At 38.6% G+C, this 18,109-nt stretch overlaps 1 protein-coding gene across 2 annotated transcripts in view; it reads right to left on the bottom strand.

Annotated features, from left to right (window-relative positions):
• The window catches only part of DBT (dihydrolipoamide branched chain transacylase E2), a 49,252-nt gene extending 44,089 nt beyond the window's left edge, over nt 1-5,163 (bottom strand). For both annotated transcript variants that reach the window (XM_080801149.1, XM_080801150.1), the window contains exon 1: nt 5,103-5,163. In XM_080801149.1, coding sequence (XP_080657275.1) covers nt 5,103-5,153 — 51 coding nt within the window. In that variant the 5' untranslated portion in view covers nt 5,154-5,163. The remainder of the gene's footprint in view (nt 1-5,102) is intronic.
• Nucleotides 5,164-18,109: the final 12,946 nt, after the last annotated feature.

Raw genomic sequence — 18,109 nt, 5'->3', positions numbered from 1 at the left:
ATCATACTTTTAAACATAATGTACAGAAATTTTGAAACCCATTACTGTATTTGAGAAGACTGGTATATATTTGCAATTTTTTTATTAATGTAGGAGTTACTTTTAATTAAAAAATTACTTTATTATCATGTACTTTATCCTTTGGTGGTGATTAGCCCTTAAAATTTAAAAGTTATTTATAATACATATTATGTTATGTACTATAGCCACATTATAATATGTATTTATAAACAAGAATTTTGTTCTTTTTCTGACAGCAAATAATATAAAAACAAGTATTTGGTTTACCAATACGAATAATACATTTAAATTATTATGTGATATTTCACCTTAATTTCTAAGCTGTTACTGATTTCTGAAAGCAAAGAAAAACTAAAGATCTCTTTCCTAAAACACAAATAATCTTAAACCATGCATCTTAGTTTTACCTTAAGAGATAATCGTAAAGCAACTAATCTTTACAATATATATTTTATTTTTATTAACATTAACATTAACATTTGGGAAACATAAAACCTAAAGAAACTTGATAGCTTAAAACTTAGCAGATATAGTGAAAGAATTCTCTTTCCCAAACCCCCATTTTCTGTGTCCTTTCTTTCTCCTTCAACTTCCACAATCTTGGCTCTTAGTAAACAACAGAATCAAAGGTGTAAATCAACCTCCACTTCATCAGACATTCATAAATTTTAAATTAGGGCAATAAATGGAAGTTTTGAAGAATATGGATTCACCTTGATATAAAGAAATAGTTTTTTTAAAAACCTTGAGAGAAAATTAAACTACTAGGAAGTTCTACCTTAAACAATGGCAACTTTTATTGAAGAACGACTAATCAGGCAAGGGAGGCAGGAACTAGCAAACATTTATTGAATGTCTACTATGTGCTGGATACTTTAAAGGTCTTTAAATGCATCATCTTCTTTTTAATCTCACAATTACCTTCTGAAATAATGGGCACATTAGCCCTCTTTAACACATCAGAAACTAATGATCAAAGAGGTTAAATGCTTTGTCTAAGGGCACAAAGCAAACAAATAGCAAAATTCAGCTCTGAAACCAAGAAAATTTGACTCTGAAGCTGAGGCTCTTTCTTTCACATCACATTGTTATATGTAGGAGAAATAATCCCGGGTTTGAATTTATAACCTAGCAGAAACAAATAAACACACACACACACATTCATGCAGGGACATGTATGCTCTAGTTTTTGGTAATCAGTATAGGCAGTAGGTGTTAGAGGAACTTAAGCAGAGAGTTTTTCTGTGTTTTAGTTTGTTTTTTTAAGGTTGGCTTGATCTGGGAAGGCTTCTGGGGGAAGAGTTGTGGTGGGCCTTGCATAGTGAGTATTAATTATTAAAGAGCAGCAATGCACTTTTAAAGCAGAAGGAACAGAATAAACAAAGAACTGCTGCCGGAACTTGTCTCCTCAGGCACTGAGATGCTTGATTTGGTTTGATCAAATTTATAAAAGGAAGTGTTGCAGGGTGCCTGGGTGGCTCAGTCACTAAGCACTTGCCTTCTGTTCAGGTCATGATCTCAGGGTCTTGGGATAGAGCCCCACAGGCTCCCTGCTCAATGGGGAGTCTGTTTCTCCCTCCCCCTCTGCTGCCCCTCCTGCTTATGCTCTCTGCTCTGTCAAATGAAATTAAAAAAAAAAAGGGGGGGGGGAGTGCTGGAAGTGGCTCAATGAGGACCGAATTATTGTTGAATATAACGGTCAGGATAAGGAGTTCAAACTTCTACACTATAGATTATTGAAGAAAAAGGACTAAGAAATTAATATAGTTGCAGTTTATTGATTAGATTATAACAGGTAAAGCCAAGTAAGAGAGGAAAAAGTTAAGAAACTATTACAGTATTTGAGGCATGAACTACCAGGCTCCTGAAGTGATTTACAGTGGAAAAGGAGAAAGCAATATAAGTACAACAGGCATTATGTGCCAGTGACTAATTGGACTAAGAGAAGGCTAGACTAATTAGTGAAGTTGCTGAATGGAAAGATTAAAAAGCAACAGAAGGGGCGCCTGGGTGGCTCAGTGGGTTGAAGCCTCTGCCTTTGGCTCGGGTCATGATCCCTGGGTCCTGGGATTGAGCCCCGCATCCCATCGGTCTCTCTGCCCAGCAGGGAGCCTGCCTCCCCCACTCTCTCTGCCTGCCTCTCTGACTACTTGTGAGCTTGGTCTGTCAAATAAATAAAAAAATAAAATCTTAAAAAAAAAAAAAAAGCAACAGAAGGGAGAAGGAGAAAAATAATTTGTCGAGCTAAAAAGACATTTTTTCTAGAAACAGGAATGCAAAAAATAGGAAATGAAACCAAGTTTTAGTAGATTCAAATAAGGAAATAAATAATAATTAAACAGGCAATTGTTGAGCATTCCTAAAGACAGGAATTGTGCTGGGCTTGGGAATTCAAAGCTGAATAAGCTACAGAATATAGTCCCTAAATTCAAGTTGCTTACACTTCATTACAAGAAGACAGACAAAATAGAAAAGTTCAATGTTAATTCAATGGTAAGTTCATCAAGAGTCAAATGCTCAGTGCAATAAGGGAGAATAAAACACAACGTAGTAAGACCTTGTTAATGACCTACTACACGTATTAAGACCTCCTGTTGTTTATACTTTACAACAGATGGAAAAAATAGACTTTTTACTGAGTTGTTCAACAAACGTTTATTGAGTATCTACTCTGTGCTAGGCACTTGGGATTAGAGAACAAAATGGATGAATTCCTTCTCTCATGGAATGTACAGTCCATACCTTCAAAGGAAGACAGTTAAAGAGTTGATGATGACATAGTGTTATAATGGGAAGCACAGAGTATTAAAAACAAACACAAAGGAGGAAACCAATCTACTTCAAGAAAGCAAACTTGAAGTAAGACCTAAGGGCTGAGTAGGAGTAATCCAGGAGATGAGGTGTTATTGCAGATGAGGACATAGGGAAAGAAAGCAAGAGTCTTTAAAGCAGAGGAAATACATGTGCAAAGGTCTGGAGTCTGAGAGAGTCAGTGAGAGAGTCGAGAGAGGTAGTGTGTTTAATTAACTGAAGCTCACTGTATTTCCAATGCAGTTCAGTGTGGGGCAAGGGTGAGGCAAGTGTCAGAGTGGGGGTTGGGGTGGGTAGTTTTCAGCAAGAAATGAAGCCTGAGAGATTTGGAAAGGTCCAGATCATAAATTGCCTCATAGTCCTTTAGATTTTGGACATTTTGCTTGAGGCAGTTTTAAGCAAGGAAATGACATTCTCAAATGTGTATCTTACTTTGTAAGATCACCCTGGTTACACTATGGAGAATGGGTTGGAGAGGCACGGAATGGAGGCAGAAAGTCCAATTAGGAAGGACCAGGAAAGCTGCAGTTGGGGGCAAGGTGGAGAATAATGACTAAATTCTGGAGTTGTATACGCTAGAATCAAAAGAGAAACAGGTCTAAGGGTTTAACTCTGGAAACTAGAATCCAATGTACCTCTGAGGCATTAGGGTAGATGCTGTGAGATGGCTAAATGCTAACTCCTTCAAGACCCCCTGGGCTAGCGGTGGCCATGTAACATAGTCCTGGCCAAAGTGTGGCTGGTACCACCCCCTCGCCCTTCCTCCCTCGAATATAAAGTTGTAGTGGCCCTCTTGTAACCATAAGGGAAAGGCCGCATGAATTGTTGAAATGACAACATTGATAAGTATGAGCCACTTAACCAATGCCAGCTGCCATCTAGCTATGGGATGCATAGTTAGTTAATTTCCTATTTATTGGCTGGGTTTTTATTACTTGCAGCTGAAAAATACCTACTATGTATGCAACTGGAGATCTCCAGGACAGCAGGATATATATGGGTCTGGAGTAGAGCTGGCTCGAAGACTGGAACTTTAGGAATTATCAGCATACAGACAGCAACTAAATTGAAAGAAGTGGCTGAAATAGTTTGGGAAGTGCAGAGTGCCAAAGTCATAGCCCTTATAAACACCAATACACATTTAAAAGTCAGGCAGGAAAACAGGAGATTGGGATGGAGTGGCCAACCATCTAGGAAGAAGAATAGTGGGAAGTGGTGTCACAGAAGCCCAGCAAGGAGAACTTTGAAGAGAGGCCAATACCTACCACGGTGCAAATCTCAAGTTACACAGTATCCCTTGAGAACTCCTCTCTGACCCCCCAATACCCCTCCTATGTGTTCCTGTAACTCTATAATGTCCCATTATAGCACTTCTCTAGCTGTCCTAATTCTTTGTAACTTTTTCTCCCTTGCCTTCCACCCCAAGGTTGTAATTAATCTGAGATGGCAGGGTTCTCTCATTCACATTTGCTTCCCGAGTGCCTAGCACAGGACCTAGTACACAGCAGGCTCTTGACAGATTTTCTAAGCTCAGGGATCGACCACTGTAAGACTTTAGGGAAGAGGGATCCCAGAAGGAAAAACGCTATGCAAACAGGACGAGACACTATGATCACTGGGATGTCAGGTGACTGGTGCTAAAGGGTTGTTCAAAGGGAAAAACTTCAGGGGAGATGGAGGTAGGTCGCAGCTATGGTGATAAAAAGTTGTAAAGATATGTGGCACAGACACAGGAGAGGAACACAGGTCCGCAGAATGAAGCCTGAGTCTCCCTGCTCCTCGGAGGCAAGGACCCGTGCTGTTAACGCTTTGCTTTACGGGTCTCTTCCTCCAGATTGTAAGATCTCCAAGTTCCTCTAAACTGTAAGTTCTCCGAGGCGGGTCGTGTGGTCAGTGTTTAGCACACAGTGGGTGCTCAATAAATGCTGAATGCATATATATTTCCATAACCCCAGCGCCTATCACAGCGCCCAGCACCTAGATGGTGCCCAATGATAGGCTAACGGGTGAAAGGCCAGATGGCACTGGGTGTAGGTAAAGCTGGAAAGAGACGGAGTTGCGACAGAAACGCGGCCAGGTAAGGAGGGAGTGGGTCTCCGGACCGGTCCGCTCGCCACCTTCTCTGCCCTTCGTGTAGCATACATCCTTCCACTTCTCCATCACACGTGCCCCGTCCGCCTGGCTCTCGGACGACAAAGTAACACACCTCCCAGGGAACACTGGCGACAAATCATTCCTTCCCGACCCCAAATCAGCCCCAAACCGCTTACCCGCCGCCCAGCATTCTGGCTCCAGGTCCTCAGCACACGTACTGCAGCCATCTTACCCGGAAATGACAAATGCTCCGTGGTGGTTAAGAGTTGTCTCGCAGGGCCGACCTATGGGGAGCCGGGAAACGCACCTCCCCCTGAGCGGCCAATGGCGAGGGCAGGAACGAGCCTCCCACCCCACAGCCAACCAGCGGGCGGGGCGGGGCCTGAGGGAAACGCTAAGGGGCGGAGAGTCCCGCGCCGAGGTAAGAAAGCACGCTGGGGGGGAAGAGCGGAGTGGAGGCAGCTCAGCGAGAGTTTCAGGGACAAAGTTGGGCAGGCCATGGCTGTGTCCACCAACGGTCATCTTTTTCATACGTGTAGTAAAAATGGAGACTGTTAAGGGAACAAAAAGGAAGGACTATTACTTGGAGAGAGTTATGGTGAAGACCTGATGAGTAGGAAAATAACCCCTTTCAGCTTGTATCGTATCCGCCTTGATTACAGAAAATGGGACATTTCCAAAATTTGTAGCAAGGCTCTGTACCACTAGTCGAGTCACAAGTCTATGCTGGAATCCTACCCAGTGACTGGTATTCTTTACTCCCATTGAGGGTTCTTGGTGACCAAAATTGCCTTTTCAATTTTTTTTTCTACAGAAGATAAAGGTTACCCTAACGTCTAAAATAAAGATACCAACATTATCTTTTCTTCTTAGAGAATGTTGTCAGATGCAGCTGCCCAGCATATACAATATATATCACAGACATATATAACCTTGATTTACTTGGCTTTTGGAGAATGTCAAATTCGGTCAAGTCAATTGGGGGGAAAATAAGAGATCAGAGTTTTAATAGTCAATCTTTCTCAGAGCAACTAGGACAACAATTACTAGAAACTTCCAGGATGACATTTGCATGGTTTTTGCCCTCTAGATGGGAACTAAAATCTGTACTGATGTCTAAAGAATTAAAGACCAAAATATGCAAACAAAGACATTTTAAATCCTCAATATTGAAGGTTAGTGACTGAAACAAATTCTCAGTTATTTCACAAATTTGCTAATATTACCCAAACTCACAGTTTTTTTTTTTGCTTTCGATATATTTCACATACAAACTATTGTAAGCAATACATTCAAATCATTACTTTTAGAACAATATCTGAAAAGTCGAAAGAACTTTAATTTTTTTAACTTTCCAATTAACAAAACATTTTATAAGCACTATTTATTTGATATTCCCAATTGTGTGTGTGTGTTTTAGAAAGAAGATGTTGGGGGGGCACCTGGGTGGCTCAGTGGGTTAAAGCCTCTGCCTTCGGCTCAGGTCATGATCTCAGGGTCCTGGGATGGAGCCCCATATCGGGCTCTCTGCTCAGCGGGAAGCCTGTTTCCCCCCCTCTCTCTGCCTGCCTCTCTGCCAACTTGTGATCTCGCTCTTTGTTAAATAAAGAAATAAAAAATCTTTTATAAATAAATAAATAAATAAAAAGAAGATGTAATAGCTGTGACTTTGAAGTGAATTATTTTCTTCCCAGGGCCCATATACCACCTTCTTCCTCTTAACTTCCCTTTATTTTTTTTTTAAGGATTTTATTTATTTATTTGACAGAGACACAGTGAGAGAGGGAATACAAGCAGGGGGAGTGGGAGAGGGAGAAGCAGGCTTCCCGTAGAGTAGGGAGCCCAATGTAGGGCTTGATCCCAGGACCCTAGGATCATAACCCGAGTCAAAGGCAGACGCTTAACAACTGAGCCACCCAGGTGCCCCAACATCTCCTCTTCTAATCAAACATTTGGGGTCATAAATTTCTCTCATGGCACAGCTTTAAGCTGCAGCCCATAATTTTTGTCTGTTGTGTTTTCATGGCCTGAGCCGAAGGCAGACACTTAACGACTGAGCCACCCAGGCACCCCTTAACTTTCCCTTTAATTCTACCTTCTTCCAAGAAAATATTTGGTTGTTCTTTTCTTTTACCCTCTTTTGACCTCAATGGATTGAGTCTACATTCAGTATTTTGTGTGTCTTTATCTTTCACCATCAACTGTTATGCCACCTACTTACTAGTTAATCCATTGGCTTGAGTTCAAAAGAAGCAAAGAACCATTTTTTCCTTTTCCTAATTAATAAGACTGATTATGACCCATCAGTTCCACTGCTCAGTATCTACCCAAGAAAAAGGAAAACATATGTCCACAGAAAGACCAGTACAAGAATAATGGCAAAGTATTATTTTTAATAGCCCCAAACTAGAAACACTCCAAATACTTTTCAACAGGTGAACAGATGAACAAAATGTGGTATATTCACATAATAAAATATTATTTATCCTTAAAAATGACTGAAACACTTGTATATCTGTGACATGGATGAACCTCAAGAATATTATGGGAAGTAAAGGAAGCCAGATCTGAAAGGTCATACATTGCATGATTCTATTCATATGAAATGTCCAAAGAAAACAATCTACAGAGACAGAGCAGATTAGTGGTGGCGTGGGCCTGAGAATAGGAGTGGGAAATGGCAAATGACTGGGAATGGGAAAAAGCTTTTTATGGTAATGGAAATTTCCTATTACCAGACTGTGGTGATGGTTGCAGAACTATAAAATGTACTAAAAATCATTGAATTGTATACTTAAAACAAGTGAATTTTATGGTATATAGCTCAATGAAGCTGTTAAAATTTGTGTTACATCGTATATTTACAAAGAATAATGAAACATATAGGTAAGTCATACATAGTAACAAAAACCTGGAGCCCATAACCCAATTTAAGAAATAAAAGCTTTCCTATTCTGGTGAAGGTCAAACTGTCTCCTCGTCCTCTTAACCCTTCCTCTCACTGGAGGTAAATTATCCTGAATGTGTGTTCAGCATACCTTTGTTTCCACATGATATATATGAATCTCCAACAATATCTTGCTTACCTTTGCTTATTTTTGAGTTTTATAAAAATGTCATCAAATTGTATCTTCCTGCAACTAGCTTTTATGACTGTACACAATTTATTTATCCATTGTCTGTGCAGTGAACATTTGTGCTGTTTCCAGTTCTTTTCTATTGCTATTACAACTATTACCACTACTGCTGCTACATACATTCTTTTCTCCTGGTACATGTGCAAGAGTTTCTTTAGGGCAGTGCTTCTCAGATTTAATGAACATTCATATCATCTGGGGATCTTGTCAAAATGCAGATTCCCATTCATAGATCTGGATGAGGCCCGAAATTCTGCATTCCTACCAAGCTCTAGGTGATATAGTCACTATTGGTTAGCCAATTACACTTTGATTAGTAAGACAAGGATATATGCTTAAAAATAGAATTGTGGAGGGGCACATGGCAGGCTCAGGTGGTGGAGCTCTTGATCTCAGGGTTGTGAGTTCAAGCCCCACCTTGAAGGGAGAGATTACTAAAACAGACAAACAAACAGAAAAATAGAGTTGTGGAGACTTGGATTATACATACCCTTTTTTTTTTTTTTTAATTTTTTTGAGAGAGAGCACGAGCGGGGAGAGGGGAGAGGAAATCTTAAGCAAGCTCCAGGGGAGAGGAAATCTTAAGCAAGCTCCATGTTCAGCACCTACCCCAACACAGGGCTGGATCTCACGACCCTGAGATCATGACCTGAGCCAAACCAAAGAGTGGGCCGCTTGACCAACTGAACCACCAAGGCACCCCAAGATTATACCTACCTTTAACTTTACCCAAGATAGTGCTATATTGTTTCCCAACACGATCATGCAAAATACACGGCAGCTATTAAGAGATTACCCATTGTTTCTGATTTGATATTATCTCACTAAAACCAAGTTAATATTTTTCCCAACATAGTAGTTGTAAAATGGTATCATGTTCTTAATTTGAATTTCCTGATTGTTAATAAGGTCAACACATTTTCATATATTTATCAATCATTCTTAAATTGCCTGCTCATGTTTTTAGCTTTCTTCCCACTATTGCGTGTATGTCTTTCTCTTGATGATTTGTGTGGGAGTTCTTTATATATTTTAGATTGTAATGCTTTTTCATTTATTTGTGTTTTTGGTATCTTCTTCCTTGTCTTTGCTCTTTTATAAGAGTCTTTGGTGTACAGAGTTCTTCCTTTTAACATGGTTGAATGTATCTGTTTTGTTTTGTTTTGTTTTGTTTTTTCAGTATGGTTAGTGCTTTTTCTGTCTTAAGAAATACTTCCCAATTGGAGTATCTTGGTGGCTCAGTCAGTTAAACTTCCAACTCTTGATTTGAGCTCAGGTCATAATCTCAGGGTCCTGGGATTGAGCCCCATGTCAGGCTTTGCACTCAGCATGAAGTCTACTTGTCCTTCCTCTGCTACAACCCCACCCACTCTTTCAAATGAACAAATAAATAAAATCTTTAAAAGAAAAAAAAGAAATATTTCCTTATCCAAAGTTCTGAAGGCAATCTGCTATACATTTCCTTCACATTTAAGTCATTGTTGATTTTGTAATTTTAAAATTGAAATATCATTCACATACTGTGAAACTCGCCTCTTTAAAGTGTATAATTTAATGATTTTTAGTATATTCATAAACTTGTGTAATCATTACCACGATCTAATTTCAGAACATTTTCATCACCACCATATGAAACCTCATACCCATTAACAGTAACTTCCCATTCTGGAATTCTACCCACCCCCACCCCAAGCCCCTGAAAACTGCTAATCTATTTCCTGTCTCCACAAATTTCCTTATTCAGTCATTTCATTTCATATAAATGTAATCATACAATATGTGTTCTTTTATGAGTGGTTTCTTTAATTTAGCATAATGTTCTTGAGGTTCATCTATATTACACATGTATCAGTATTTTATTCCTTTTAATGGCTCAATAATATTTCATTGTATGGATATATTACATTTTTGTTTATACACTCATCAGTTGATAGACATTTGGGTTTTTTCTGTTTTGGAACTACTGTGAATAATGATGCTATGAACATTCTTGTACAAGTTTTTGTGTGGACATAGGTTTTAATTTTTCTTGGGTATATAGCTAAGACTGAAATTGCTAGATAGGATGATAACCCTATGCTTAAATTTATGAGGAACTGTCAGACTGTTTTCTAAAGTGACTGCACGATTTTACTTCCCCATTAGCAGTGTAGAAAGGTTTTGGTTTGATGCCCTCACCAACACTTGTTATTACTGGTCTTTTATTTTAATGTCATACTAGCAGGATGTGAACTGTTATTTCATTGGGGTTTTCATTTGCATTTCCCAATGACAAATGATGTTAAGCATCTTTTCATGTGCTTATTAGCTGTTTGTATCTCTTCTTTGAAGAAATGTGTATTCAAATCCAATATGCATTTTAAATTGGGTTATCTTTTTATTTTTTAGTTGTAAGCATTCTTTATATATTCTAGATACTACACTCTTCACAGATATATGACTTACAAATATTTTCTCCCATTCTGCAGTTTGTCTTTTCACTTTCTTGATGGTATCTCTGAAGCACAAAAGTTGATTAAATTAATTAAATTAAAGTTCAATTTAATTATTTTTTTAATTGTTGGGGCTTTGGGTGTCTTATCTCAGAAACCATTAACTAATCCAAGGTCAATGAAGATTTATATCCATGTTTTAAGAGTTTTATAGTTGTAGGGGTGCCTGGTTGGCTCAGTTAGATCATGCAACTCTTGATCTCAGGGTCATGAATTTGAGTCCGACGTTGGTTGTAGAGATTACATAAATAAAAATAAAACTTAAAAAAAAAAGAGTTCTAGGGCACCTGGGTGGCTCAGTGGGTTAAGCCTCTGCCTTCGAAATAAATAAAATACTAAAAAAAAAAAAAAAAAAAAAAAAAGAGTTATACAGTTTTAGCAGATTTAAGGCTTTGATCCATTTTGAGTTAATTTTTGTACATAGTGTAAGATAGTTAAGTCTTTAAAACATCTTGAAATAGTTTTTATGTATGCTGTGAGACAGAAATCCAATTTGGTTTTTCCTTATGGTTAACCCATTGTTCCAGCTTCATAAACTGAGGAGTTTCTCTTTTTCCAAAGATCTGCCATCTCATCAGTTTAGAAATCCACTTCTGGGCACTATTTGTCTGTCACTACGCCAATCTCACATTATCTTAATTACTTAGAAATTCAGGATTTTGAGATGACAGGTGCCTTCATCCTCATTCTTTTTAAAGTTATTCCTGCCTTTTTGTTCTTTCATATAAATTTGAGAATCTGCAAATCTATCTCCTTAAAAAAGTCCCTAGGGGCATTTGATTGGAATTTCATTGAAACCATGTTTTCAATAATATAGTCCATTATCTTTTTCTTGTAAATCTTGCTAGACTTCCATCATCTGTTGAAATGAAGCCAAGATGTGGGCATTCTTATCTTGTTACTAATTTTAAAAGGAAGATGTCTAATGTTTTACTATTACTTACTATTAAGAAGAATGAAATTTACTGTAAGATTTTCCAGATGCTCTTAATCGGGTTAAGGGAGTTTACATTTATTTCTAGTTTTGACCTTGTTTAACCATGAATTATTTTTTTTAAAGATTTTATTTATTTATTTGACAGACGGAGATCACAAGTAGGCAGAGAAGCAGAGAGAGAGAGAAGGAAGCAGGCTCCCCACTGAGCAGAGGGCCCGATAGGGGGCTCCATACGGGGCTCCATCCCAGGACCCTGGGATCATGACCTGAGCTGAAGGCAGAGGCTTTAACCCACTGAGCCACCCAGGTGCCCCTAACCATGAATTATTTTAAATAGATCTTGATTTTTTTTCAAATGTTTTTTCTTCATTTATTGATAAAATCTTAAGTTTTTGATACATTAGCATAACATTTTTCTAATGTTAAACTAATCTTCAATCCTAACTTGGTCATAATATATAGTATTTTATAAACATTGTTGATTTATTTAATATTTTCATTGATACTGGTACATTTAAATCAATTAATTAATTAACTTTTAAAGATTTTATTTGTTTATCTGAGAGACAGAGAGAGCATGAGAAAGAGAGAACATGAGCAGGAGTGTGGGAGAAACAGACCCTCCACTGAGCAGGGAGCCCGACATGGGACTCAATCTCAGGACCCTGAGATCATGACCTGAGCCAAAGGCAGACACTTAACCAACTGAGCCACCCAGGTACCCCTAAATTTATAAATAAAATTGGCCTATAATTTTTCTTTCCCATGTCATCTTTGTTTGGTTTTGGTATCAAAGTCAAACAAGTCTTGGGGCACATGCACCCCAATGTTTACAGCAGCATTATCAACAAGAGCCAAACTATGGAAAGAGCCCAAATGTCCATCAACTGATGAATGGATAAATCTTCTATATATTGGTATATATATACAATGGAATATTACTCAGCTATCAAAGAGACTGAAATCTTGCCATTTACAATGACATGCAGCTAGAGTGTATCATGCTAAGCGAAATAATTCAGAAAAAAAATACTGCATGATTTCACTCATATGTGGAATTTAAAAAACAAAAACACATGAACATATTGGAAGGAAAAAAAAGAGAGGGAGAGAAAGGGAGTGAAGCAAACCGTAAGAGACTCTTAATGATAGAGAACAAACTGAGGGTTGATGGAGGAAAGTAAGTGGGGAATGGGCTAAATGGATGATGGGTATTAAGGAGGGCACTTGTTTATGATGAGCACTGGGGGTTATTTGTAAGTGCTGAGTCACTAAATAAAATAAATAAATAAAATATTTTTATTTTTATTTTTTTTAATTTTTATTTATTTATTTGACACACAGAGAGAGAAATCACAAGTAGGCAGAGAGGCAGGCAGAGAGGGAGGAGGAAGCAGGCTCCCCGCTGAGCAGAGAGCCCGATGCTGGGCTCGATCCCAGGACGCTGAGATCATGACCTGAGCCGAAGGCAGAGGCTTAACCCACTGAGCCACCCAGGCGCCCAAATAAAATATTTTTAAAAGAAACAAAACAAAAACAAAGTCATACTTGTAAAAAGAACTGGAGTGTCTTGCTTCTTTTTCATATTACCTGGAAGAGCTTATATGAATTCATGGTCTGTTCTCTATATATGAATATCATCTGTTCCCAGAAAATTTGGGATATCTTGTCAGTAGAACACTCTGACTGCCTTTCCTATTTCACTCTCTCTCCTTGAGTTCAGTTAAATTTCTTAAACAGTTATAGTATAAGTAGGTCTCTATATTACTTCTCCTTCTGTTCTTTTTTTTCAAGATTTTATTTATTTTTGAGAAAGTGCACCAAGCGGGGGGGAGGGGCACAGAGAGAGGGAAAAGCAGACTCTCTGCTGAGCTCAACATGGGGCTTGATCCTAGATCCTGGGACCTTAGGACCCTGGGATCATGACCTGAACTGAAGGCAGACCTTAACAGACTGAGCCATCCAGGTGCACTGTTCCTTCTTTTTTTTTTTTTTTTTTTGATCATAAAAGTTCTCAATGGTCTCATTTATATTATATATTCTTTATATTTTTACAGTTTGTTTCAATAAAGATCCAAAAAACTACCACCATTTGTTTTCCCCACACAATTTGCTTGTTGAAGAAAATGGGTTTATTTCTTGAGCCAGTTTTAGTAAGTTACATTTTTCAAAGAATTTGTCTATATCATTTAAGTTTCAAATTAATGGGTAAAAGTTGTTCAGAGTATTCTCCCGCTTAAAAAAAAAAAAAAAAAAAAGGTCTGGGAAGTCTGGGTGGCTCATTGTTAAGCGTGTGCCTTCAGCTCAGGTCATGATCCCAGGGTCCTGGGGTTGAGTCCCACGTGGGGCTCCCCGGTCAGCAGGAAGCCTGCTTCTCCCTCTCCCTCTACCTGCTGCTCCGCCACACCCCCCCACCGCACTTGTGCACGCGCTCTCTCTCTGTCAAATAAATAAATACAATCTTTAAAAAAAAAAGATCTGTTGTATCTGTAATTATGTGTTCTCTTTTCTTTTCAGATATTTTGCATTTGTACTTGCTTTTCTTGATCAGTCTTTTAAGAAGTTTGTCAATTTTATCAGCTTAAGCAACTAATTTATTTTGTAATTTATTAATTTCTGCCTTTGTCTTTATTAGCTCCTTTCTACTGACTTATTTTTTTAATTATTTTTCTGACTTAAGTCAATTTTCAGCCTTTATTCTTTAATAATAGTAATATCTAATGAAAAAATTCTTTTGAAGTACTAGTTTCATTGCATTCTTTAGATTTTGGGTCACCTTTAAGTATTTTAACATTTTTTTATTATCATCTCTTCATTCACCCCTGATTTATTTACAAGTGTTTGTAAATTTTTAAACATACTTGTTCTTTGCTTGTTGTTTTGCTTGACCTCTTTGGAATGAATTTCTAACAAAATTACATTTTGGTTAGAAAATGTCAAGTTTTTTGGACATTGTTTAGATTTGCTTTTTGACTTAGTCATTTTTATAAATGTTTTATGAGTTCTTTAAGAAAATACATGATCTATAATAATTGACTGAAGAATATATATATGGAAATATACATGTATATATCATTGCCATTAAATCACACTTATTTGTTGTTTTGTTCAAATCATCCTCATCTTTCCTAAATTTTCACCTGCTTGATCTAGGGCTTACAAAGTTTTGAAGAGTTGTATTTTCCTGGTGAATTCAACCTTTTATTTTGTAGCTACCTTTTTTTGTTGTCAATGATAATGCTTTATGTATTAAATCTAATTTATCATTAATATAGCTATCTCATCTTTCTTTTAAAAGTTGGTATTTATCTGGTACATCTTTCCATCTTTTTTATTTTCAACTTCTCATGATCCTTAATATTTTAAGTGCATATCTTATAAATGGATTTTTTAAAAAAGGTTTTATTTATTTATTTATTTGTCAGAGAGAGAGAGTACAAGCAGAGGGAGCAGCAGGCAGAGAAAGAAGCAGGATCCCCGCTGGGCAAGGAGCCTGAGGTGGGGCTCTATCCCAGGACCCTGGGATCATGACCTGAGCAGAAGGCAATCATTGCCTAACTGACTGAGCCACCCAGGAGCCCTTGGAATTTCTTTTTAAAATATTTTATTTATTTATTTGAGAGAGAGAGAGAGCAAGCACATGAGTGAGGGTTGGAGAGGGGTAGAGGGAGAGGCAGACCCCCTCCCAGGACCTGGAGATCATGACCTATGCCAAAGGCAGACCCACTGAGCCACCCAGGTGCCCCAAATGGATTATTTTTTAAAAGAACCAATCTCGGGGCGCCTGGGTGGCTCAGTGGGTTAAAGCCTCTGCCTTCGGCTCAGGTCATGATCTCGGGGTCCTGGGATCGAGCCCCACATTGGGCTCTCTGCTCAGCGGGGAGCCTGCTTCCTCCTCTCTCTCTGCCTGCCTCTCTGCCTACTTGTGACCTCTGTCAAATAAATAAATAAATAAATCTTTAAAAAAAAAAATAAAAAAAAAATAAATAAAAGAACCAATCTCTGGCTTTCAACCAGAAAATTACTTTAAGTTTTACTTTTATTAGTTGTATACGTGAACACATTTCTACCTTCTTGCTTTAGTGCTTTCTTTATATCCTGCTTTTTTATGCTGATCCAATTTTTCTTTTTTTAAAAACGAAGTGTGGGGGCACCTGGGTGGCTCAGTGGGTTAAAGCCTCTGCCTTCGGCTCGGGTCATGATCCCAGGTTCCTGGGATCGAGCCCCGCGTCCCGCTCTCTGCTCGGTGGGGAGCTTGCTTCCCTCTCTCTCTCTCTGCCTGCCTCTCTGTCTACTTGTGATCTCTATCAAACAAATAAAAAAATCTAAAGCAAATAAATAAATAAATAAATAAATAGAAACGGAAGTGTGTTTTCCACTTAGTTCATTCTTCCTTTCAGCTCATTTAGAAGTTATACACAATGATACTTTATTGATTACCCTTGAATTTTAACTTGATACTTACCCTTTTTAAAAAAAAAATATATATATATATTTTATGAGAGAGAGAGCATGGGAGGACACGAGGTAGAGGAAGGAACAGAAGGAGAAAGACAGACTTTCCACCAGGCAGGGAGCCAGTCCCAGGACTGAGATCATCATGACCTGAGCCAAAGGCAAATGGTTAACCAATTGAGCCACCCAGACACCCTGTTTGCATACTTACCTTAAAGTCTTTAATCAATTTATGTTTTAACTCTATGCCCAAAGAAGATCTTAGAATTCTTTAACTTTAGTCATCCACCTCTTGACTTACACACTTTTGCTGTCTCGTGTTATTTTATGTAATGTTTTTTTAGATAAATTGATATGTTTATAATTTATTTTTTTGTTTTTCTTCTTACATATCAGGCTTTCCCTCTGAGTCAATTTTTCCTTTTTTCTTTTTTTTTTTAAAGATTTTATTTATTCATTTGACAGAGCGAGACACAGCAAGAGAGGGAACACAAGTAGGGGGAGTGGGAGAGGGAGAAGCAGGCTTCCTGCTGAGCAGGGAGCCCGATGGGGGGCTGGATCCCAGAACCTGGGAGGATGACCCCAGCCGAAGGCAGACACTTAACGACTGAGCCACCCAGCCGCCCTAATTTATCTTTTTTAAAGGTTTTTTTTGTTTTGTTTTGTTTTTAAATTTGACAGATCAAGAGAGCGTGCACAAGCAGGGAGAGCAGCAGAGAGAGCAGCAGGGAGAGGGAGAGTGAGAAGCAGTTTTCCCACTGAGTGGGGAGCCCGATGATGCAGGGCTTGATCCCAGGACACTGGAATCATGACCTCAGCAGAAGGCAGAGGCTTACCAAACTAAGCTACCCAGGTGTCCCTAATATAATTTTTCTTTTCTGAAGTACATGCTCTACTAAGAATCTTAAACTCAGTTTCCATGTATCTGGAAACTATTTTCTTCATCTCATTCTCATTCTTGAAAGATAATTTTGCTGATGACTCAATTCTATGTTGATGGTTACTTTTCTGTCAGCATTCTGAAGATATGAATCTATTGTCTTTTTTTAAAATATAAGTTCTATGCCCAATATGGGGCTTGAACTCATGACCCTGAGAGCAGAGTCCCATATCCTACCCACTGAGCCAGAAGCCTCCCAATCCATTATCTTTTCTACTTCCATTGTTCTCTTGAGGAATTTGTTGTCAGCTTAAGTGTCTTTTCTTTGTAGATAATTGTGAAGACCCAGGATCTAACCCAACTATACCACTTGTTATGTCACCTTGGCATGTCTTTCGATTCCCTAGGCCTCAGATTCTTCTTCTTCTTTTTTTTTTTTTTTAAGATTTTATTTATTTGACAGAGATCACAAGTAGGCAGAGAGGCAGGCAGAGAGAGGGGGAAGCAGGCTCCCTGCTGAGCAGAGAGCCCGATGTGGGGCTCAATCCCAGGACCCTGGGATCATGACTGGAGCTGAAGGCAGAGGCTTTAACCCACTGAGCCACCCAGGTGCCCTAGGCCTCAGAGTCTTATTGGCCAAATGGATACAGTAACATCGACTTCACAGCTTCTAGTGAACATTAATACAGATAATGTATATGAAAGCATTATATAAATGCTTACTATTATTTACTCTTGCCTGGCTAGTTTCTCCATTATCTTACCATCTTGTTCACTTCCTCCTACAACTGGAAGTAGTTAGAATGAGATGAATGGATCAGAGGCAGGATTTCATAGCAAAGTTAGAAATGAAGACCAAAGATCCTGAGAAGGTTAAGTTTCTACAATAGGATCTAAGATGTCAAATAGGAGTAGAGCTTTACTATTCCATCCCCACTGCTACTGCCTTTCTTCAAATTCTTATTATCTATTGGGACACCTGGCTGGCTCAGTTGGTTAAGCTTTCAACTCAAGATTTGGCTCAGGTCATGATATCAGGGTCCAGGGTTTGAGCCCCTGCCACCCGCTCTGAACTCATCAGGGAATCTGCTTGAGATTCTCTCTCTCCTCCACCCGCCCCTCCCTCTGCTCTGTGCTTAAACACACACACACACACACACACACACACACACACACACACTCTCTCTCTCTCTCTCTCTCTCCTTTTCAGATAATCTTTAAAAACGAAAACAAAGACGCACCTTTCTACACTCGATCTCAGTCAAAAGGCCAAGAAATGATC

This window comes from Martes martes, assembly GCF_963455335.1.
Source record: "Martes martes genome assembly, chromosome: 4".
NCBI classification, from domain to species: Eukaryota; Metazoa; Chordata; class Mammalia; order Carnivora; family Mustelidae; genus Martes; species Martes martes.
Note: the sequence above shows the minus strand (reverse complement) of the source record. Positions and strands in the feature narration are given on the sequence as shown.